Source organism: Paramormyrops kingsleyae, chromosome 14 (genome assembly GCF_048594095.1).
Source record: "Paramormyrops kingsleyae isolate MSU_618 chromosome 14, PKINGS_0.4, whole genome shotgun sequence".
Classification (NCBI taxonomy): Eukaryota; Metazoa; Chordata; class Actinopteri; order Osteoglossiformes; family Mormyridae; genus Paramormyrops; species Paramormyrops kingsleyae.
In genome coordinates this window covers 4,372,147-4,397,190 of record NC_132810.1, presented here as the reverse complement: position 1 = coordinate 4,397,190, position 25,044 = coordinate 4,372,147, and the positions used below count along the sequence as shown (strand labels likewise).

At 43.4% G+C, this 25,044-nt stretch overlaps 1 protein-coding gene across 1 annotated transcript in view; it reads left to right on the top strand.

The window, feature by feature from the left end:
* Positions 1–8,765: 8,765 nt before the first annotated feature.
* The window catches only part of LOC111856224 (protein phosphatase 1 regulatory subunit 37), a 36,726-nt gene continuing 20,447 nt past the window's right edge, over positions 8,766–25,044 (top strand). Inside the window, exons 1-4 of the mRNA XM_072698970.1 lie at positions 8,766–8,851; positions 21,878–21,918; positions 22,076–22,261; positions 23,795–23,892. Of these exons, the coding sequence (XP_072555071.1) occupies positions 8,766–8,851; positions 21,878–21,918; positions 22,076–22,261; positions 23,795–23,892 (411 nt within the window). The remainder of the gene's footprint in view (positions 8,852–21,877; positions 21,919–22,075; positions 22,262–23,794; positions 23,893–25,044) is intronic.

The window sequence follows — 25,044 nt, the reverse complement described above, 5'->3', positions numbered from 1 at the left end:
ACAACACCTCACACCTCTGCTTTAATTGTTTCATATTAGACAGGGTCCATGCTTCCTATCAAGATGAAGCCAAGATGCAAGAAAATCATAAATGAACCTGACTAAACTTGAAGGCGTTCATCTCTTTCACAAACATTTAAAGTCATCTCAGTAAAAGCACACTACCTTACAGAAGGGTGGAGCTTTTAGTTGTTGTGCAACTTGAGCTACTCCAAACAAGCCATTTAACAGCTACAAAAGCCAGCCCGACACAGGAAAACCTATAATTGAATTGTGCGACTGCAAAGATAATTATTACAGAATCTGTTTGTATGTTATGTGTATATTTTACCCAGATGGGATTAATTTGTGCAAGACAAGACTCTTTTTTGCAGGTGCGGAATGGCAGAGAGGCCACAGCAGCCAATACTAATCCTAACCTTAACCCCAAACCTGACTTCTGGGTGAGCATACATTTACGATCTCTGCTAATACTGAAGTAACACACATTTACAATGACTTAGAAGTCAACATACGGCCAAATAAAGTTATTAGCCCTCAGACATTTTGCCTCCAAATTATATACACACAAACACACGTTTGTATTCATATCTTGGTGGGGACCATCCATTCGTTTCTATAGGGAAAAACCCTAATCCCAACAAAGACAACTCATACAAGACGTTTGGCATTTTTAGTTTTTTGATTGCAGTTACAGATTTTATTACACTGAGCATCTCCTTGTAGGGACTGAAGAAATAACAGGTTTTTATTGCGTTTTGTGGGGACACACACACAACACACCCAGACAAATACAGATACGAGTGAAACAACATGAGAATAGCTGTCAGGCTTTAACAGAAATTGAAATTCACCCACTTCTAGCAAACTTGTATAACAAATAACCCTAAATTTCTGCCATTAGTAGTTTCAGACGCACCCTTCGGGCATAACAGTGCTAACAGACCGTGTGTGCAGTCAGAACTGCAGCAATAAGGGTCATTAGCTGTGGTATTCATTCCCCTTTTTTTTCTATCGACACCTTATCGATAAAAAATAACGAAAATAAAAGTGCTCATGCTGAATTACTCTCCAGCTCGCCGTGCCTGCGTTTCGGCCCATTTTCCGTAATCTAGAAGCGAAGAATTGGAGGGAGCTCCTCTGTGCCGGGCGAAGAACTGCTGTGGAGCAAGAGGAAGACAAAAACAAAGCAAGCAGCCAGATACGAAAAGCTAATCACAGAAGAAAGGCAAGAGAGGGGAGCAAATCCCAAAATGGGGGAAGCTGCATCTTCAGTAAGTATTAGTTGTCAGCCTATAATCAAATAGTAGCAACAGGAGTGAACTACAGAGTGCTTGCTGGCAAAGAAATATAAAGTCCAGATTTAATTCTGATACCAAGAAATAGAATTTCAAAGCTGGATGTCTTATCGTTGGCATGCCCCTTTGCAGGACTGATTTCCTTAGCAAAAGTCTGTCACCACTATTATGTCGTACATGGAACCAATTTACTGCAACAGCTAAACAGGTTCTGCAGCTCATGTAGACCCGAATGTCTGAAGCTATCAAAGAGGAAAAAAGCATTTTGAATGTTTGGGAAATGGCAAACTGTAATTGAAAAGTATCAATCAAACACGAGGCCAGGGGCAGAAGGGGAAGCCATTATGTTAACCCGCTGTTGTGTGGACGGGTCCTTGTGTGGCTTTCTATTAGTAATGCACTCGCACTCCGAGCATTAAGCTGGCACGCTAGTCCAGCCCATGTTCGCGCCACGGTCCCCGCAGAAAGTCGCCCCCGGTACAGGGCCGCGCCGCGATGCTATCCAGCCGAAGCGAGAGGCATTCGTGGTGAACGTTTGCACTTTCTATATATGAGAGATGAAGAGCTTGCGGCCTCCTCCTCTTTATGCTGCACGGGATCGTTCACTGAAGGTCTCATAACTTCCAGGCACTGGGTGCCCCCCCCCCCCAGCAAAGGAAAGCACACTAAAGCTGTTTTAAGCTGTTGCTAATTTGCATCTGAAGCAGATGGTATAGGGGTATTTCAATAAAAATAAAATAACTTCCATTTACTCCCTGCATCTTTTCATCCTAAATTTGTGAATAATGTGCTGCATTATCATCAGCAATCAGCAGTCTGGCCTCACATTCGTTTAAAAAAATCTTTGTTAAAGGTGGCCTCTTTCTTCTGCCATTCTTTCTGGAGGATACTGGAAAAGCCACCACCCAGCACACAGTTCTGTACTGGAAACACACGCATGTGCAGAGATTCCTAGAGCAGGCAGCCTCGTTACAAACACTTGCATTTCAAGGTCAGATACCTGGTTGAGCACTATATCATTCCGCCTGACAAACATGGAGGATTTCCATATTTTTGAATAGACTGGGTTACGATTTATTTTCTTTTTAATGAGTTTTTCCTCAGATCCAGTCAGACCGTGGGTAAACCGGCTAAGGGGTGTTGTCCCACATTCGGACCACACCCCCCACCTTTCCTGCATGCCGTCGCCTACAGCTGTCATTTCATCGAGGCTGCAGCCTGTGGGCTCACTCAACATCCGCCGGGGGCTAAAGTGACTCTGGGGAGCCTCTTGGTTCGATATGCAAATAGCGCAGCACCTGGGCAGCGGAGCGCAGCCACTAAGAGGTTACTTATGCAAATGTGATCGACTGGGAGCACACCGCGGGCGCACGGGACGCCTGCCATAGCAGAGGCTATATTTCACGGGGCAGCCTCACACCTCACCTTCCCGTAGAGGAGACGGACGGGAGAGACAGCGACTTAAAATGTCAGCAGAATTGATGAACGCTCTCCTCGGCCTGCATCCCTTCAACACGCACTTCCAGTGTCACGTCCCTCCTTTGGATACAGTACGAGTCGCTTAGATGAAGTGCTAAGAGTATTTAAGTATGTGATCAGAATACTACAGGATGTACATGATTTTTCAGGCACAGATAAGACTTTTTTTTTTTTTTTTTTTTAGTATTTTTCAGACACGAAAATAGCACTGGTTTCAATATCATGTGCATTGTTTACAAAACCAAGTAAATGATCAACAGCACGATACACTAAAATAAACGCCTCCTTGTCACCTTTGTAAGATGACGGTTTTAAAGGAGAGCCTAAACTTTCGGCACAAGCCTGTGTAACAATACTCATTACTCATTACTCAATACTCATTACTCAATAGCAATAGTGCAGTTCAATACAGGTAAGTTTCAGCTCTTTGGCAAGATACTAATGGGAAGTATTTTTTTTCAATGATACCAAAGCACATGATCATTTACACAAAATGGATGTGATTGGTAGCGAAGCCTGATACTGAATATAAAACATCAGTTGACAGGAAGCGCAGCATTTACCGACTGGATAGTGGGTTAGAGGGAAAATCTGTGTCCAGCCGTCATTGTAGATATGAACACACTTTTCGTTTTCCTGCTCATTTCATAGGTGTCAGTGCACCGGACCGAAAAAATGGGGAGCAAAAACAATTCTTCAATAGCCATTCATCTCTTCAGTCTACCTTTGACAGACAGTCTGACATGGCATGATGCATTACTGCCATAATGTACACTCAAATGGAGCAGGGTCGCCTTCCGCACCACCCGCCTGCCGCCGCCGAGAGCCGGATCGCCCCACGCCCCCCCATGAGCACTGCCTGGCCCCAACAAACCAAACAGTAACCATATGACAAACGGAGCAGCCAAAGGGGTCACATGCACGGACCCTGGGAAAGGGCACATCTAATCCCAGCTCAGAACTTCCCACTGCTGGGCCACAGAGACAGCTGAGCCGCAAAGGGCCCCCACTTCAGTGACTGACAGGATCTCTAATTGTATCCACTCAGTCATGACAATTTGATTAAAATATTACTCCAAAGTCTCGCCCTCTGTTTGTTTCGTTCCTCCAAATCTAATTTTGATTTAAAAAAGAGAGATTACCTCCACAAGCGTGACTGAGGATGCTATTAACTTCTACTTAATCTTTATTACTGATGTGATTTTAACATATGTATAGCTTTCGTCTCGCTTCCATTCTTTCCTCTCTTTTTAAAAAAAACACACGGAAGTGTTAACCTAAAGATGGAAGAAACACCCATTTCCTGGGCTTTGCTGCACAGCGTTAGAAAATAGAGTATCGTAATACAGGCAGCACTAGGGTGCCACAAGCGCTTAACCTCCACTGGAAAGTAATACTTGTTAACTGAATAAGTAATAATTTTACCTCTAAAGAGGGCAGCCAACAGCTGTAGGCTTACATGCCCCCCCTCCCCCCCCCCGTCTTCAGACCCCAGAGGACAGTTGGATCTTGTGCTCACACATACAGCTTGCAGAAGATGAACTGCGGTAGCAGACCATCACCAAACCTCCATGAGGAAACAATGCTATTGGGACCGCACCAGTAAAACCATCAGGCAGTCATGTTGGTGTGCGTGAAGCTGCAGGACCACCACCAGCCGATAACCCACCTCAGATACAAACGGCTGGAACACAGCATTCGTTTAACCAGCCAGTCTCTAGTACTCTGAATAATAAAGAAGAATATATATGTTATAGTTATTAGTAATTAGGTCTTTAAGATAAGCTTTTGCATCCCTCAAAGCACTTGCTATATTCCTAAAAATCCAATATCACATGACAGAAAAGTGTCTCAGGGAGGAGGGTTAAGGAGAACGACACGTATCATTCACCTGATTTGAATTGTAGCTGCTTTTTTGAATGTCTGCCAATTCATTTCTTACATTAAATATTGGTCAGGGATGATAACATTCCATTTTCATGGTTGGCAATGCAGAACTGGCTCAAGAATACAATTACAGACCCCAGAGTCAACTCTTCGAATGTCAACGCGATGTAAATGTTCAGAGAGAGCCGCACAAAAGAATAAGCTTCAGATTCCTTCATTTCTCTCTCCTCGCCGAAGTTCTTTAACTACTTGTACAAGCTGTGGTTACACAAACCAGAAATCAGGAGTAAGATTTCCAGCTGTGAAACGTGTCACTGTATCCACACATCCACACAGATTACTCCAAAATTAAGATAAAAATGTTACCTTAGTGTTCCTGGGCAACCTGTACGAGCTGCTTAATTGCTTTCGAAAGAAATATTTAAGCAGTAAAATTGTTCGATTTCATAATGTGCTCACTGTATCCATTTTCTCCCGAAACAGGGACCACCACTGCAAATAATTCAAGATTGAAGTATATATGGAATTTAAAGCACTGGCACTGCATTAGCTGATGAACAACCGCCATACATACACATAGACATGCATTGGGTCTAACCTCTCACAGCACAGTATAAATAAGTATAAAGTACATATTTTGCACTGAAATCTAACAATGTACTGATTAAAATGGTAGAATGAAGAAAAAAAAGTGTAAGACTGTCAGATCCAGTCGGATTTGCTGCTTTAATCTGGTGTAAAAGCCGCCAGTGCCGTCCACTGCCAGTTCCATCCACTGCCAGTGCCGTCCACTCTGTGGTTTCACCTCCCTGCACTAGATCAGATGAGAGCAGCTGGATGGATTCGTGTTTTCAAATGAAAGGCTACAGCAGTGACCGTTCTGCTGTTCACCTCACACTCTAACCCATGCCACACACCTCTCTGTAGAACTGTGTATGATGTACGCCTGCGAGTGATGAGAAACCACAGAAAAATAATAATTTACAGAGGTCAAAGCTGTGAGAGCAGATCAGCAGAAACAATCAAAAGGAGACACATGTATACACACAAAGCCTTATGTCTGCACCTCCGTACATTAGCATGATCCATAACCTGAACAGTGATGCTTGTTCTTGCATCCAGATTGAATCTGAACATTCCGAAAAGGGCTAGCAAGGAAAATCAAATATATACGTTTTTAGTGCGTCCGGACACTGGTGTCTGTGCTCATTGTTCATTTCAGGATCGCACAGCATACTGGTTGTTCAGCGTACATGACAGGCCACGTGGATGCTTTCCCCGTTCCTCCATGTCAGCGGACCATAGCAGGCCTACAGCTGACCACAGCCCCTACCTATGTCTCCATTGGCGTTATTCACTCTGGGGCCACTTGCCCCCCAAAACTCTGTTTTCACCCTCATCCTTGGACCAACTTCCCTCAAAGTATTAACAACTGACTGATAAACAACTCCGGATTAAACACATAAAAGAGGGCTGTTCAAATCACGGTCCTCGAGGTCCGAGCTCCTGGTTTTCCAGCCTTCCTTTACCTGTCAGTCAGGTGTGAAGCCTCTGGCCAATCAGAATCAGTAATTATTAAACTAACTACCTGGGAGAACTGAAAACAAGGCCTGGATTTAGAATCCAGGTCCAGATTTGAATAGGGGGGACCTAAAGTATCAAGCATTTAATTGCATACCCAGCTCCAAAAACCATTTATACTTCATCTGAAAGTCACTAAACAATTTTGGCACAAACAATTGGTACATTCTGTAATAATAAATACTTAACCCACCATTTCAGTTATTCATTTCAGTCTCCCTCATACCTACCAAACATTTCAGACACTTACCTATCAACCATCACTTGTATAAATCACACAATATATTTGTGCTCCACCTCAACCTCAGAAACAGTTCTTCGTACCTGCAGAGACCTGTATAAAACATCTTACTCTATAGTATGTCCCCTCAATAACAAACACTTACTACTCCTTTCTCCACACTCGCACATAAATATGCGGTGGACTGAGAAAGGCAGCAGTAATCTTCTCCCAGTTTCCTACACTCCCAATGGTTAGCTTATGCGCGTTTATAAATCACAAAGTTATACAGATTTCATTTGCTAGGTAAAGAATTATAATTTGATAAATATGAAGAAGTACAGAAAAGAAAAAAATGGTATAACAGTACAGACTTAGACACGTAACTACATATTTATGTAGGACAGCCAGGGTTCAATTAAGCCTCCATCTAAAGAATACTATGCTAAGGTATGATGACAGGTACGTCCGTGTGTGAAACCGCTTTTATGTATGCGAACATCTACCATAGGCTACATATATAATAATGATCAATGCTTTATCGATCTCCATGGGGAGATTCTTACACCTCCCTCAACTTGCTCTTTGGAGAGTAAGTTGTCCGCAAAGGGCAGCCACCCATAGAGGCGCCCAGGGAGCTGAGGGGTTAGGGCCTTGCTCAAGGACCCGCAGAGGCTGGGTTTGAACCAGCGACCTTCTGATTACAAGCACACAGGCTTAGCCCACAGAGCCATACACTTGCATGTGCGCTTATTACAAACACTTTAGTACTTTAGAAACACTTTTAGTAGGTTTTAAGAAGATACTTCACACAAACACACAAGTAATGGATTATATCATAAGACTTGCATTTAGGAACAAGGAACTATTTCTGAAACCAGTTTAGGACTTTACACAAATTGGACAAGCACTGTATTTAAAGACGGCTGGGCGTTCAGTGTGATACAGATCCATAAACTGATATTTTGTTGTTAACGCAGGCCTTGATAAATGCAGGACTGAAAGGGTTAACAGACACATTTCAGCTATTTCATTATTATGCTACACATGCTGACGCAACTTGTTCCATTCAAATGGAGAGCTAGCGTCCGATATTCATCCGGCGCATAAATAAAAATACTTCTTGGAGTAAGCAATCTGGCTAAAAACATAATTTGCACAAACACCTGTGACTATGCAGTTGATCCATTCAGGCAGCGAGCAGGTAATTACAGGAAATGTGTTCAATCTTTACAGACCCCATGTAAGCTCCCACTGAGCCTTCATGCACATGCCATGAACAAGTAACGCTATCAGGAGTGATCAATATTCATCGTGGTCTGATAGCCCTGCTTTAGGCAGCCAGAAGATGCACAAATTAGGTTTTGGACATGTTCACCTTGTACTATCACAGGAGTACCGGACACTGGTGCAACTGGGACTTTAAGTTGTCTAGTGGCAATGGACAGAACTGTAAAAGTGGATTGACAGCATTTGCCAAGTGGAAAAGAGGTTACAAGGGGAGTGTGGGGCCTTACACCCAAGGGTACGAAACAGCCGCTGACACACACTGACATCACTGCCTCTAATGACCATACGGCCTCGCAGGCAGGATCAGGCTTCCAGGCCCGCGTCTGATAGGCCGCCGGCAAGGGGTGGGCGGATGAGAAGGGGTTACTTCATTATGCAGCAAATTAGAAAAATTCATAATTTATCATTACGCCCAGCTGAAATGCCACCCAACTGAGCTTCGTCCTGTGAAAAACATCACGCGGAAAAAGACTGTCAGAGCCCTACTGCAGCCAACGGGCTAAATTAATATGCAAATGTATGCAAGAAATTAAAAAGCAGAATTACACAGGCAAATGAGGTAGCTACACTTGAATTGTTAGGATTATGAATAATTACTGCGAATTTCCTGCTCCTAATATAACTTGTTTTTTGATAAACAAAGACTTAATTATGGAGATGCGCTGGAGAATTTCCGCGGTACTCATTAATCTTGCAGAAGAAACCAGTCCCCAGTGGCCGGCAGTAATGAAGGGAGCGTGCCCTGAATCGGCAGCGAGATCAGAGGCGCCGGGGTGCCTGGGTAGCAGGAATAAAACCACAGTGCCCCTGTCCCTCTCCCGTACCCCAGAGTGTCATAACTTCTTCCACTAACTATCAAAGGGACTTATTTATGCTGGCAACCAAGCCTTACTTCCAATTTACCAGGCCTGGAGCACTTGAGGGACGAGCTGTTGACGTGCTCTGGAAATGCCATTTAGCCAGTCCTGCCGCTCTGGCCCTCCTGATAGTGGGCGGCTTTGGCAGACATTATGGCTCGGGACCCCATGTGGGGAAGCCCCACCAAAGGCCACCCAGAGGCCCCCAAGGCGCAGGCCATGGACCCCCAAGACACAAGGTACAGATGGCATTAATGGAATCTGGAGGTACTGCTTGCTCTAGAGGGATATGGGTAACCTGACTGAGCCTCTGCCGTAAGGGAGAGACGTGCACCACTGCGGCACATCGCAAAGCACAGCTTGTCAGATACTTGGCTTCCTGTCATTTGTTCCCCCATGAACCATGAGACATACAAATCTATAATCTATAATGAACTTGTGACACCATCAGTGTCCAATGCTACAGTACATTCCCCTAAACGTCCAGAAACTTTTTACTAGTACCACCATTAATCCAAGTTTTGGGACTTAACAGAGAACCACAAACCAAGTGATGGTGGCAGACCAGACATAACACATAACACACATTGACATTTATTATCTAACCCTAATCAACAGAGCATGTTGGCCCAAGCCCCCCCCCCCCCCAAAAAAAAAACACCTGGACAGAATGAATGAAATTTCAGGAATATAGATACATAATATTACCGTTATTCCACATAAAGAGCACCAAATGTCAGAAAATCCATTGTCCTCTCAGCATTTGTTAACACTCACCAGTTCCTTTCAGCACACTGACATCTGACGCAACCTAATCAACTCAGTCATCTTAATGGGCTATACCACAGTTTTTATATGACAAACCTTTCCACTGAATGAAGACATGTTTTTGAAGAGGAGAGGCTAAGGATAGGACGAGCAGCAGGTCCAGGCCACACCAGGCATCCTAGGGCATGTGTTGGGATTAGAGGTCGTTGTGGAGAAACCTAAACAACCTTCCCCTCCCCCGATTAAGGACCATCGCAAGAAAATAATGGCCATCGCATCAACAAAAGCCTAATGCAGGCCTTAAGGAAAATAAAATGGTCCCTCTTGTTTTGCTAGGTCCAATGTGAAATTTCAGTTTAGCGATTATAAAGTAGCCACCAGAGGTCACAGAAGCCTGGCCATTAGCAGGCTGCTAAGGCCCAATTAGGGCTGCATGACCCAGAGGAGCAGCCCATCACTGGGGCTTCATTAGCAGGGATATGCTTCAGTCCCACCGGCACTCTGGACACAAAACACGGACCCCCAGCTCTCCACATACACCTGGTGAATCACAGCATCATCTTACACACACACACAGAGGTGGAGAGCAAAGGCCAGCCTCAATCTCCACATATATTTGGAAAAAGAAGACCATAACAGACACTCTCCACCTTCTAAGGTGGCAATGAACACCACCAAAAAAACACATTCCTGAAAAATCGTGCCATAAAATCACACTGCTGGGATACTTATCCATACAGATAAGAGACTTACCCTCAAACCTTTTATTTTGTGCAGCCACAAACATGGAGGAATACGAGGCCTCCAGAGGCCGGGGCATCTATAAATGCTTCCGGCAAGAACGGGTCTGGCAAGAAGGCCTGAGGCAACCAGGCAATAAAGCGTCTGGTCATTTATATGCCTGACCCAGGCTGCCAGTGCAGAGCACAGCCAATTCAGTAACTGCTGCTCAGGTCTTGGCAAGTAGACTCTGTTCTCTAACACATACAGACCAAGAATAAAGTATTTCTGCCTTTTAACACATTAATATCCGCTACATGCATCCACAGAGGAAGGCACCATCAACAGCACCGTCTCCAATGCCCAACCTGCTGTAGACCACACCTATAGCATTGCCTCTAAAAGCCCACCCCATTCCCCTCACTGCTAAACGAATATGAGATTCCACGAGATCTTCAGGACTGTGAGGGAAACAAAGCAGGAGGTGCAGCTCTTTCACAGTCACCCTGATTACCTAAGCAAGCGATGTCTTCCAGAGCACCAGCACAGGGGGGGGGGTCTCAACGCGCATAAACAAATCTGACGTGATGGTCTACCAGGCATAGGACAGGCCTACTAAAGAATTATTCTTCATTAAAGGACTGGATGGGATCCATGGCTCACTTGTTCAGGCTAAAACAGCAAGACAAACTATTCAGCAATGCCTGCATTTGAGGGGGTGGCAGACAGTCGCATAGAGACGAGTGAAAACCTTCCCAGCACTGAGAGGCTCCGACGCTTTGTGATCATTCACTTTGCAGCAGAATGTTCCTATTAACAAACCGCATGTATGTGTCAGGATGAAGCACCACTGGCTGACAGCCTCTCCTCATCGTAGGCGCCAGGGCCTTGCAAAATGGAGCCAGCCTGTTATTGTGTTTATGTCCCCTGCCCCCCCCCCGGGACAGCCTGCACCAGCCAACTAATGAAGCCCCACAGAAACACCGCTAAACGGCCTTGTTTTTGCCATGGTCGCCTTTTGGGCCGGAGCCTTAATTGGGGGCTGAGTGTCCAATTACGGCGAGCAGTCGCGCCGTTCGTGCGGATAGCATACGCTGGCAGAGCCGCTGGGTGGGTGTGGGGGGGGGGGTGTACTGGTCTCAAAGGGGCTTGCATTTAGCCAAGTGGCCTCAGAAATAATTAGCAGGAGATGGCAGTAATTCGCACAATTGCCCCAGCACACCTCTGTCCACTTCTGACCATCCTTGTTTACAAAGAGCAGGCAGAGGATAAACTCCTGCCTCACATACAGGGCAGAGTGGCCCTTTTTCAGCACAAAAATTAGGTCAGCGGAAAAAAAAAAACACGGAAGCGGCGTCTGGGAGAGGAGCCCCATGACCCAGAGGGAGCCAGTCCCACAGTCCCTACATCATTAAAGCCAGAGTGAGGTCACCAACACACTTGCCTTCACCCCATAAACACACATAGCCTCAATCTCCTCTTTCCATGTATTTATCTGTCCCATCTAATTTGTTTTAGAAAAATCTGTTTGAGGAAATAAAGCTGCCGCCAGATCTTAACCAAGAGGCAACTAAAAACAACCAAATATAATTCAAGGTAGTTCACACATTGCAACCAAACTCCAATATTGATCCCAAACCTTATCGACTATAGTTTCAACCTAGGGTCCAGAAGTTTCACGAAGGCCTTAACAGACTGGTGGGGCGGGGGGGGGGGGGGTTCCTTAATTTCTAATCTATTTTCATTTGGTTTAAAGAAAGTTAGAAAACGTCTGAACAATACTGGCCTACAAAGGCGAAACAGTAACTACAATAACACGCACTGACCAAAGGTTTTTGACTGTTCACCCATACAGTATGTAGCAAGGCTGGGAGATACGGCCAAAATGTTATCACAATAAAAATTTTCGTACCATTCAATATCGATAATTATCATGACATTTCTTTCCAGTTTAAAGCCTGATTTTTTGCACCTGAGTGAAAGTTGAAGAAACCAGGTGGTTAATCGTGGTTTTAAAGGATTCTTTGACATCAGAACATGAGAAACACTCGCCAACCAGCATGACATGATTGCCCATGTGGGACGGGTTGCTTTGGACTTTCCTGCTCTCCTGGTGAGTTGCCCTGTTGTTCTGACTGTGTTGTCTTCCTTCTGCCTGCCCTGTTGCATTCCCTTATTTGTTCAATAAATCCCCCATTTGTGTTTTTATGGCTGTGTCTGCACTTCTGTTCCATTGCCGGATCTGACAAGGAGTCACAGAGAAAGTGGTGTCAGTTCATTGTGATGCAAAATGTGTCACTGGCAACATGTTGGGTTTTAAATTATATCGCAGTTGTATCGCGCAGTGGTTATATTGATATTGAGGAAAAATATACTGAGATAATTATTCTTATCATTTTACCTCCCAGCCCTTGTAGGTAGATGAATGATACTTTTTTTTTGAAGACCAAGCATAGCTGAAGATATTGGTAACACGTTATTTGAATAGTCCTTTGTAGCATTTCAACAACTTATTTGAGATTCAGCAATTCAGCTGTTTCACTGTGTCTGTAGATGTTTAACAGAATATACAGTATATAGAGTATATGTGACGATTCATGAACATATCTATATATTCTTAGAACACTTTAATTGAATTTGACTACTCACTCAACCGATGTTATATAAATCGTTGAATCTCAACTAATAAGTTGTTGAAATGTACAGTATACCCTCTGTAGGCGGACTATCCAAATAACGTGCTACCAAGATATTTTGCCACAAGATAAAACTGAGTTTAAGAGCTGATTTGTCATAACTCAATTTTGATAAACCATGGAGTTATGGTGTCTTGCCTTATATAGTTATATAGCATTTAACTGTGAACTAATCGGGTGTCCCCCCCCCCCCCCCCCCCCGCCAGCCCCCGCAGCTCTGTGGCAGCATTAATGAGGCAATAGTCACATTTACCTCACAATGATGGCGTCCCTTAAAGGAGACGTCTGACATAGCTCTCCACAGCCAGGGCTAAAGAAGCACCCCCAGAACATCACCATCAACACCCGTAAGCACAGAGGCAGTCCAGTACAGCCCCTGCTTCCATGGCACGTACGGGACATGCTTTCTGCCCAGAAAAGCAGGACACTTGGACAGATAATACCCTGAATCCAAATCTGCTTGCAAAAACTGTATATTGACAGCTGTAAATATCTTCCTGTTCATATTTGACCAATTATTAGATAAACTTATTATGCATGCTTTCCAGACTTATATTTTTCTGCCCTTATCTGTTTGAGTCGTCCCGCGTAGAAGAGGCTGGGAACCACAAAATGTGTGCCTAGATATTACTACATTTTTTAAAATTGTGGAACTGCAGCAAGCAAGCGAGATTAAAACATGGTACAAATGAAATCAGCTACTTGGATTATTTAGGTCTGACCAAAGACAGACAGAGGCTTTGCAGAAACTCACTCTGGGGAGCATGACCAGTGTCTAACTGCCTTGTGCATGGATCACACCGAACAGGGGTTCATATACACCCTTCCACCTTTGCATACGTTTTGTTATATAGACTGTATGTAGCCCTAACCACAGGGATAACTGTAAATTCAGTGCGTCTATCATTTTTTGATACAAAGTTGCATACATTTTACGTCAACAAGAATAATTAGTGAGGCAGGCATTAAAGAGCTGGTCTGTCATCTGTTTCCACGGGTACAGTTACCAGGGTCGGGTCACCCCAAGAGGGAGAGTGATTCTAGTGTGAGCAGATGAGAGCAGGGAACACAGCAGCGAGGGGCCAGAGGAGTGTCAGGCCTCGGGCTGCACACAGACATGCAGAAACAATCCACCTGAACTCCCTGAACTATACATACTGCACAGAGACAGATGCCTTTGTAATAAGGAACAGAGAGAATTTCTGCAGCATCACGCTTTGCGTGGAATCGACCAGCCAATCAGCCGAGGCGTCTCACATGCTGGAAGCCTGGTTCCCTTACACCCCTTTGGGCTTCACACACACCCTCCGCTGTCAGTATACAGGTTACCATCTCTTCCACCGTTCCGTTGCCTGGGAATATCGCTGTTTAAATTATACCCATTATTGTAATAGAGGTGTAGCAGTCCTTTTGGCTTGAACTTCAACTTGACCTGATCTCAGATCAGATATCAAACACATGCCATCTGGCCCAGCCTGCTCTGCAGAGGCTCTCAAGTACAAGGTTAGGGGTGGCAATGGAAGAGAGACTGTAATTATCCTCACATTAGGACAGAAACTCTATTATTCGAGCCCTAAGTGACAGATGGATGGACACGGCGATTCCCCCATTCCTCGACAAGCTGATGTGCTGCCCCACTCTGCCCACAAATCAAAAGGAAGAGCGAGTGAAGCTGCCGTTGTGTTTTGGTGGGACTGGTGAAATCTGAACCACAGCCACCAGGTAATTACACCCGCAGCCTAGAAAAACATCGGGGCCCTTTGAACACTGCTGCCTTAAAGGGGAGGCTGGCTCATCCAGTAAGGTACCGTCTCCAAAGGGCCCATTAAAAAAAAATGTAAAAAAAAATCCATATTCAACAACCATCCTCAACTTTATATAAAAAAAAGCCCATATCCAACACTCACAGGAAAGGATCTAAAACGGCAGCGTGATGTCATTTGCCGTTCAGTTATCATGCGCTGTAATACATAGAATAACGTCTGTTATTTAACGTAACTAAACAGCTAACCGAACAGTTTATTAACCACTTTTATCCATAGCATGATAGACCAACACACGATAAGAAACGTGCCTCCGGTTCATTTCTGTGTACTCACGTCCCTGCTGTGCTGTGACCTAACGAAGTAGCAACTCGCGTCCATCACTGCTAAATATTTAATGTTCCATGTAAAAGCGACCCAAAGGAGCTAGTAAAACAGCGGTAACAAGTGGCCTCCTCAGAATCACATCATTGTGCATCTCTTTCTATATGTAGATATGTGACTTTAATTGAGAACACAGCCCTTGTCACTTCTGCAATGTCACAGAAAGTTTTCACGCCTGGTTTAGTGGCCCCTGCTTGTCCAAAAGAGAAGTGTGTGTACGGGACACATGGATCAGGCTGCGACACAGAGAGAGAGTCATCCACAGCCCGGCACTGATAAACATGTCTGTTTGAAGACCACTAAATCCTGTCCATGGAGCCAAGGGTAAACCGAGTTAGAGTCTTTCAATTTGGCTCATGGCCGTGGTCTGGCAGTTTCGCCTTCATCCAGAGAAGCTGCAGCAGAGAGGGCTGTGACACATACAGAAAGACCTCATAAACCTCTGATACACACGCTTACAGCTGCACATGTACCAGGGCACAAACCAGGCCTCGCAAAACAGGATGCAAAGCCAGCTTACTGCTGCATGCTTCTCTTCAGCGAAAACAGAAATTAAATGCATATCTACATTTCATCACGGAGACCGCAGTCTCAGAAAATTGCAGGTAGCGGAGTGTTTAACAGTGTCTTGTCAAGCACCCCCTAGTGGGACAATAAATGCCTGTCCGGTTTTGTTCCCTGTGCTGTTCTGAGATTAGACCCAGCAGGAAGATGTGCAGGGAGAGGAATGTGCATCTTTGCCCCAGTGTTCCACAGTTACCAGAACACTAAATGTTCCAATATTCACACACACACACTAAAACTGAAAAAAAGAGGGGCCTTAGTGGAAATAAAAGGGCTTCTATTAGCTTTCAAATCTGTTTTCAGAGAAACTGCAAAATCTGTGGCACTTCCATTAGTTCCAAATTGCTAGAGAAGAGTAATATAAATCAGACAGCAAACACATGAAGGAATGGACAAAAACAGCAAAAAGGCAAGATGTGCAAAGCACAAAAGCAGAGGAAGATAATAAGAGCACACACATGAAACTACTATCACTTACAATTTTGCATGCTAGTATAACAAATATAATTTTGTCTACTGAAACATCTTTTAAACTTCTGATACCATTGTAAGCCTCTGCAGGGGCATATCTGGCCCCCATGACAAAATATCACCTTGGGACCCCCACCCAATTTTACGCATTTAAGGGCCCCTGTCAAGTTCTGCCGAGAAGCTGCAGCAGAGAGGGCCGATGGCCCTGAATCTATCCAAAAAAGCCTCCTTGTGCTCTCATAATAAGAGATCCCTTTTAACAAACAGCTTATTTTCACTGGCTTAAACAGAGTTAACCTATTTCTTGGAAAATTTCTTTTGGCTCAACTGACCAAACTACAATTTTTAAGGCTGAAATTCACAGCTTGTCAAAGGCTGGGTCAGACCTAATTGCAACTGGTGCTTTACCAAAATCAGCCAGTAGGTGGACCCAGAAGAAGCAATCACAAATAAGAGGGAGAGCCTGCCAGTTAAAACTGTAAGGCAATGAACAACTGCTATACTGTAGAAGTAAATGCTGTGAGATCTGGGTGACTGCCTCCCTCACTCCAACATTGTCTACTACTGCCCTCTGCTGGACAGCCTACATGTCACAGCCAAAAGGGGACAAAGGTGGAATGCTGCAGCTCCAGAAATATCCCAAACATTCACCAGCAGAAGTTATGATCATAAAACAGACCATTACACAGGCAGTGGGGTCCAGAAAATAAGAATAAAATGAAAAGGCACAGAGATCAATCCTCCACAAGGATTCCACAGATGACATTTGTCTAAATGGAATAAGAAACCCCACCCCCAGTGACTCCACCCCCACCCTTCTCAGGATCACATGGTTGGTGTCACATTTCCCCATAAGAGTTTATCAAAATCCCAAGAAATCAGAATGTCTCTCAGGTTACACGCATCAGGTGTAATACATCTTGAGACAGAATCAGAACAACAGATATTTGGAACAAACTACAGTAGCAAACAAAAAAAAAAAAAACTAGAAAAGGATTATTATTATTATTATTATTTATTTATTTATTTATTTATTATTAATATTTAAAATTAAAAATCTTCACTCGTGAGTTTGCAGCTGTTGCCATTCTGGTGTGAGTATGATGGTCCCAGCAGATGTGTGCAGAAGTGGAACTATGGCAGTCTGAGCAACATTACAGAGATACTGGGCCGCATGTGTGATCCCATGGCAGCGAAGGTCTAGTGAAGGCTGAGTGTAGGCCTGTTTGTTACTTTCACAGAGGGACTTGCCTCTCCCAGAGACAGAGACACGCCGAACGAAGAGCGACACAGACCACGCCTGCCCAAGGTTCTCAGCCCCACGCAGACCCATCGCCGGCTGCTTCTCAGCCGAACATAGCTATTAGCCACAACGAGAGCACAAGTGCCGTACGCATTAGAGCTGTCCTCTGCCAAGAGGAGCACGTTATTCATTAGAAGAGAACTAATATTTATCAATAACTATCAAGCTGGGGCCATTCAGAGAAAGCCAAGGAAGAACACCATGTACGACAAGACACACCTTGAAAAGCCGGACACTATAGTGAACAAACATACAGGTTTTTAGAAAACCTTCAAAACTGCATTTGGGTCACACTGCAGCACAACATCTGGACAAATGACGGCCTAACCCTACTACTACCTGGTCTGGACAGGGTAGCATGTTTCACAGTATGAATAGTCTCATAAATTAAATTATTCAGCAATACTTATATATATATATATGTGTGTGTGTGTGTGTGTGTGTGTGTGTGTGTATGTGAAATGTATAAGCATAACTTGCTTTTATCTACCAATAGAGTTCATGGAATAGGTCAGTGGAATTGCCACATCATTTGCTTTTGGTCTATATTTTTTATATAGAATCTAAAATCTTTAAAATAATAGCAGAATTTATTAAAGGTCTCCATTCAACAAATCTTATGAGAAGCCCCCGCGAATTTTATCAACAAAATTTCGAAAATACCTACAGTACACTGTACTTCAAAATAACATTACTTTGATAAATACCATAAATTTCATGGTATGAAACATTACATGCTGCCTAAGGCTAATCTCAACCCAGCTAACTCTCACGGTCTTTGGTCCTTGCAATATGACAACTGTATGTGCAAACATGATATCAATATTAATACTGCACATCACTCAGCCCCACTAGTCAGGGGTATTTCTGAGAGAAAAAAGAAAACAATTAGTACTGCAACCTCAAGCTGTAAAATTAAATCCTCGTGGAAAATCTTCTGTCCAGATGGATCATTAGGAACACATTGCATCATAAGCTGTAAGTATGTATAACTGAATAATTTTCAGAGCAGAAATGGAGAATGTGCTGCACAATCCCACCTACATTAAAAGACCATAATCACTTAATTGGGTTAAATTAAAGTGAAACAAAAAGGACTTCGCTTACTATCAGGAACCAAAGCTGTCAACGTTGAACATTTGAGACACAGCTAAATTTCAGCAAAGTTATCCTTTTCAGAAGGTTTATTTATCAGACGGTTTACCAGTTCACTCTTCATTTTTATTTCAAGATATTTACTGCTATCTCACTTAGACAGGTTCTCTGTGAAGGACACAGTATTCTTTGCTGCCAAGGCCCACGGAAACCGGCTCAGTACGTGCGTATCGAACGAGGACCCCAAGAAGCTTACGGCATGGCACACCTTAGATAGGACAATTGTGCACACTGATACAAACAAAAGGTAGCATTCACGTGAAGTACCGTCTATGAATTACAGAACCAAAGCACTCATCAAAACCCAACGAAAACTCAAGAGAACCAAGTACTTCAAATTCGGCGCTCTGAGGCAGAAACAACGCCTGCCGAGACACAAATTCTGAAGAAACCCTTCTCCACCCAAAATCCTCTACTTCAAGCCAGTGCCTCAAATAAAAACCAGAATCTCACGACGTACCATTAACCAATCCATAAACCTTAAGTACATCCTCCAGTAGAGAAAAGGACAGATTAGAAAAATTCATCAAGTCAACATAGTGACAAAAAATATCTACTTAGTATCAGCAATCACATCTCTATTTCTTGTCCTTGCCATATAACATACGAACCACCCCCCTCCTCAAAAGTTGAACTGTCATGGCTACCTCTCCTCATCCTTCCAATCTGCCGATTGCTGCCTCATGATTGCAGTCCAGCCCCTGCTGAGTGGAACAGATTGGCTGGATAATTACATACTCTAACTGCAGTGGGCAGGTACCCCTGGGGTCACCAAGGCCAGCTCCCTGGTGCCACTGTCCATATGCAAACGACACTGAGGACAGCGCCCAGTGCGACGTTCTCTGCGGTAGAACCACTCGCCGATTGGTTACCAAATCATGGTTACCATGTCAGCTAATTTGTGATACGGTAGGAAGGAATAAATAGCAACTATGATGAGCCCTGCCAGTAGGGTACAGAGTTAACAGAAGACACATGCCCAAGCAATTGTTACTGTTCAAGGCCATGACTGACAGCTAGTAAATGTCTGTCAACCACAAAAAAACGTTGTCCATATATTGAAATGTACTTTTACGAGGTGTTTTCTACCCCAATCCCTTAACCAGCTTGATAGAACAGGAAATGCACTACATTAGCCTATCAGATGTCACTAAGCGGTTTCAGATGCTACAAAAAAGAGGAGGAACAAAAAACTAAATGCCTAAACATGCTGACATGATGTAGAACCAAAGAACCCTAAGTAACCACCACCCAAATCAAGGTGACAAGGTCTCACCCCAAGCTATTGCAGAGCCATTAATGGACAGTGTTCTTCCCCTGACTTCGGTCCCTGGCTATGAGTGTGTAGGGGCTCCTGTTTCAAAATAATCATACTGAAGGAAGCAGCACTTCGCTGTACATAATCCAGTTACGTCATCATTCTTATACACTCACCCTCCACATTAAAAAAGCAGTGAAATCCACAGGTTGAATTAAAAAAATGTATATACAGCTAAAAAAAAAAACAAAACGTAACTTTCCTACTCTTAATGCCAATAGCATGATTTAAATAATAATGTTTGCGAATTTCACCCTTCATTTTCATTGAGATATAGCACGAAAATGACACTATGTGAAAACTATCAAGTTTATGATTTATTAGTACCCCAGTCGCATACTCCAAAATTCCCGCAGTACTAGGGCAAAGCCTCGTCAGGTGCACCGATCTCTCATGGAACTCATATTTTATTAGACATACTTCTTTCATTTTTCAGAACATATATTGCAGAATTCTGTACAGGAGTCCACTTGCTTTGTACCCTGAGCTTCTTCAGGGAGACACATTCACCATGACCTTGTACTGGTTGTCAACGTTGGTCAACTGGCTGGCGGGAGATTTTCAATTCCAGACAAGTCTGCATATACGTTTACATGTGTTTAACAATTATTACCTTGTAAATAGTCTGTAGGGTTTGCAAACTACCCCAACACTTTTGATGTAGCTAATTTAAGGTATATAATGGAATAATATGGATTTGTTGAGCGAGCTTGACAGTACGAAAGCGCGAGTGTCACGTCAGATGCGTGAGAGTTGGCAACCCTGTGGATGGATGGTTAATTTGATGGATATATGAGTTATCAACAATATAGCACTTCTAAAGGAAAATGCATACCTTGTCGAAACAAGAACAGTGCAAGTTAACAGGGAACCAATAGCCCACCCCCAATGTCTACCTCCATCCGAGGACACACACTCACAAAGACGATTTAGAGACGACCCAAATTGGCATGCAGGAAGAAAACAATGTACCAAAGGAAACTCTAACCCCCCCAAAAAAAATCAACAGGTTTTTGTGTCTCAAGAATGAATTGGTATTACAAGGTGGTAATAATAGATTTAAGATATGTTATCAGTTCTTAGCTTGCTGCTTTTGTTTTGTTGAATCACCTCAACTTAGATCCAACTAACAGACCGGTGCTTCAGTACCTATGCCAGCACCACATTCCTGATTTTCTGAGGCTCAGATATACTACAAAATTAAAACAGATTCTTACCATTCAAGCTACAGATAGCTGTACTCATGCCGCTTGAAACAAATATGAAATATATACGTCTCCTTGTCTCCCCTGTGTGATGAATCTGTGGTGAACATCAACCATGCATGAGCTGAAAGGCCTTGAACCTCGACTTGCGCCGCAGATGCAGTGACATCACAAGCTGACCCAATGGCCAGCATGGGAGGCCCTAACGGAGGAATGAACAGAGACAGCCAGCCAGGGGCACTGTGCAGGGGGGAAAGTGAGGAAGATTCCAGGGGCCCCTGAGTGACAGCGGCCCTGAAAAATTTGGAAGAAAATTGGATTGGTCTGAGTTGGGGGGCCCACAATTCTTTTTGTGGTAAAAGTTCACAGAATTGATGTGATTGCATTAATGCATGAATGCATCACCCGCTTAAAAGCAGTCCCCATTCTGCAGAAATGCCGCAGGTATGTCCTGTATAAGAGAACAGGCACCAGCTTCTTATCTGCCACATGTAGGCCTATGTCTGCTAAAAGCTGTCGTAATACATCAAAAACCAAAAAAGGCCTGATATATTTATTCAATTACATAGCTAGATATGAAGAGCATTGTGTAATCAGTATATTACACATACGGCATCCGCCCCTAACACTGCACTTGTAGGGATATTTAACAATACTTTGAGGGGTGTACTGTATGCATGTCTTTGTGTTATTAACCAACACATGGTGCTCATACAAATCTTCTCAGAGTTCTCCTCTCTGCAGTCTCAAAGTAGAATGAGGAGATCCTTTAACTTGAGACGTGTTGTGCAAACAAACTTCTTGACTTCTTAGCTTCTGTTTCTTTTATACAGCTATTTGATATGGAAATATTGAATTTCACATGCATGCTAGGAAGACGGATTGATAAATAATGAATGTTGCATTATCCCATTTCAGGCAGCTCAGTGCCGGACAGGAGCCAGGTCTATTCCAGCACCGTAAGAGACTCCATTGCAGCTTGTTTTCATTGCCGTCATGATTGAATGTTAAAGTCTTAAGGACTTGAAGGTGGACGTTTCCTCATCAAGCAAAGACAGACAGATAAACTGACACGGCAGTCCATTTTGTGACTTATTATGACACATTGAATTTCAGCTGACCCATGCTTGAAACACGACGTGTTCGCTCTGAGGATGGCCGACAATGAGGACAGCCAAACAGACACGCTGTCGGCTCCAGCTCGCCCACCAAAGAAACGCAGAGGCTGTAAACATGTGTCTTTTCCTCCGGATGAAGACATGGTGTCAGGTATTGAAGAGCTCAGGACACCGTCGAAGCTGGGTAAGCTGAGAGAGACACATTTTCCTCACCCACTTCAGCTAAATGTTGTTAGGAATTGTTGTTTAAAAGCAAGTTGTGATGCATTCTGAAGAATTTGATATATTCATGATTTTTTTGCGTCAGTGTGCGTCATGTCCTACAGTGAGGTATAACACACTTGCCTGCCATTAATGTTTAGTCTACCATGGTAATTATTTGCCTGCAGGAGCAGTATTTTTTAGGCAAAAATTTCATCATTAAATTCAATATAAACATGACACTTAGGAATATCAATTCTATTAAACACTCTCCTGACCTGAATACCTGTTCTTCTCTTATGTCAATCAGTTATTTAAAAAAAAATAAAAAAATAAAAACAGAAACTATGGTTAAAATAATTTAAGTTAAAATTTTATTTATGGTTTGTTTGTCTAAATATCTCAAGGTTGGTTTTCAACCAACCCAGCAGCCCAGTGACTTTTCTTTGCATTGCTGGTTCTCCTTGAGTTGTATCGTGGTGCATCTTCTCTCAGTCTTACATGAACACATTCCATATACACTCAGTGACAAAAAAAAAATGAAGCACCCAGACGGAGTGGTGGAAATGGAATGAATCTGCATGTGGTCATGTGACTGTATCACAGTGATTATAATATCAGATCAAACGGACAACGGAGTCGGCAGTATGGGCTCACTGCTGGTCCCAAGTCCAATGCAGAACCGAGATTCATCGATGAACACAGTACGACGCCACTTGTCGTCAGTCCATGCCTCCCGGTTACAGCACCACTCCAAATGCAGCCGACTCTGCGCTGGCGCTAACGGCAGCCTACGCATGGGACGGTGAACCCAGAGTTCGGCTGATGCCAGGCATCAAGACACGGTGCGGGATGACATGGGTTTTGTAGAGAATCCAATACCTGTATCTGAATGGCAGACGCAGATGTCATGGGGTTCTGTAATGCTTGGCGCACAATACGGCGACCCTCCTTTGGTGTGGTCTGTCTTGGGCGACTGGAACCTTCCAGATGTGTGGGTGCCCTCACGTGGCCATTGGTTCCAACAAAAACTGTGACATCTGCATGCCCCACATGCTGGGCAATTGCACGATACGACCCCCTGGCCTCATGCAAACCCACAATGTGACCCCTATCAAACTCCGCCAAGTGCTGGTAATGCTGTCTAATGCATCTACGAGTCATCCTCTGTGTCTGGTGCCTAGATGTGCCAGTTCCTGGCAAAACGAATCATCTACATGCCCATCGCTGGTCTGCCCATGTACAAATTACATCCAAATCGGACCATTACTTCTGGGTGCTTAACTTTTTTTGTCACAAAGTGTAAAATAACAGCCCCAATAAGCTTAGTAGACTGTCATGCCCCACACATCTGTACATAGCAGGGAACCTTCATACTCATTGGTATTGCTTTTTTTCACTGTAGCTGGTAATCAAGGAAATACATGCATCTTCAAATTCCTGTTTATATTTTAATCCCTTTCTGGATACAGCAGATAAATACTGAACCGCTGATTGTTTTGTTCTTTTATTTTAGTTGACAATATTACCTTGACGGAGGTGATGTCAGCTTACAAGCAGAGTTGTGTCAAATACCGTGTGGAACCCATATCGAAAGTACTGCAGCAGCTTCAGGTATAGTACTATTACTACAATTCAATGCATGTTACCCTGCCAGCTAATGCCAGTATGCACAGTGATTATGGCAGTCCCTCATACGGCTTCTCTGACACTAACAGATTCCTGCCTCTCCTCCAATCAAAACACAGCTCTCCAGACGAGGATATTCCCACAAAACTCTAACGAGTTAATAAAATTAAAATGACAAAGCTGTAAACAAATACTATGCAGGTCCCACAGTCATTTTTTATAAATTTTATATACACATGCTCCTCGCTTTACAATGGTTCGACTTAAGATATTTCGGTTTTACGATGGTGCAGTAGCGATTCACACTCAATAGTCATCAGACCAAACTTTGACTTCTGATCTGTTCCCAGGCCAGCAATATGCCATACAATTCTTCACACTGTTGCCGGGTAACAGCAGCCTCTACGCAGCCACACTTCTAGTCTCTGTGGCGATTGTGAGCGCAAACATCTCATACAGTGTTTATCGATGTATCGTATAGTTACTTAACCCTCTGGGGTCTGCGGCCTCTCAGCCACTTTCGGGGTCGTCTGACATGCCTTGACATTTTAAAATATTTCACCTATCTAAAAAACATCTATGTCAAAGTGCTACAAATGCTTTTATTTAGCACAAACTCAGTACCAATAATCTGAGACCACTTAGAATGTTATAATTCTATTTTTTGTTAAAATCAACTTTAAACATTTAATTTTCCAAAGCCTATTTTCAGAGGTGCTGAGAAATTGTAAAATATCACATTATAAACATTTCTAGCCAAGACTTTGAGACTTTTTATCGTATCATATTCATATTCGGCTCACGATATTTTTCGACTTACGATGAGTTCATCAGAACAAAACCCCATCGTAAGTTGAGGAACATCTGTACTATATTTTGCTTTAACTACTCGTGCTTATTTTTGCATAGAACACAGAACACATCAAGTGAATGAATTGCTGACAGCAGTGGACATTACACACATCCATCCAAACTGCTTAGCCAGTATAGGGTCCCAATGTTAGGGAGACAAAGACCCAAAATTGGGGACCCTCTGAATGGGAGGCCAGTCTATTTCTGGGCATTTAAATGCATGCAGCATAATTCAGCTCAAATACAGAGTAGTATAGGTGGTCTCTCCAAACACAGAAACAGATG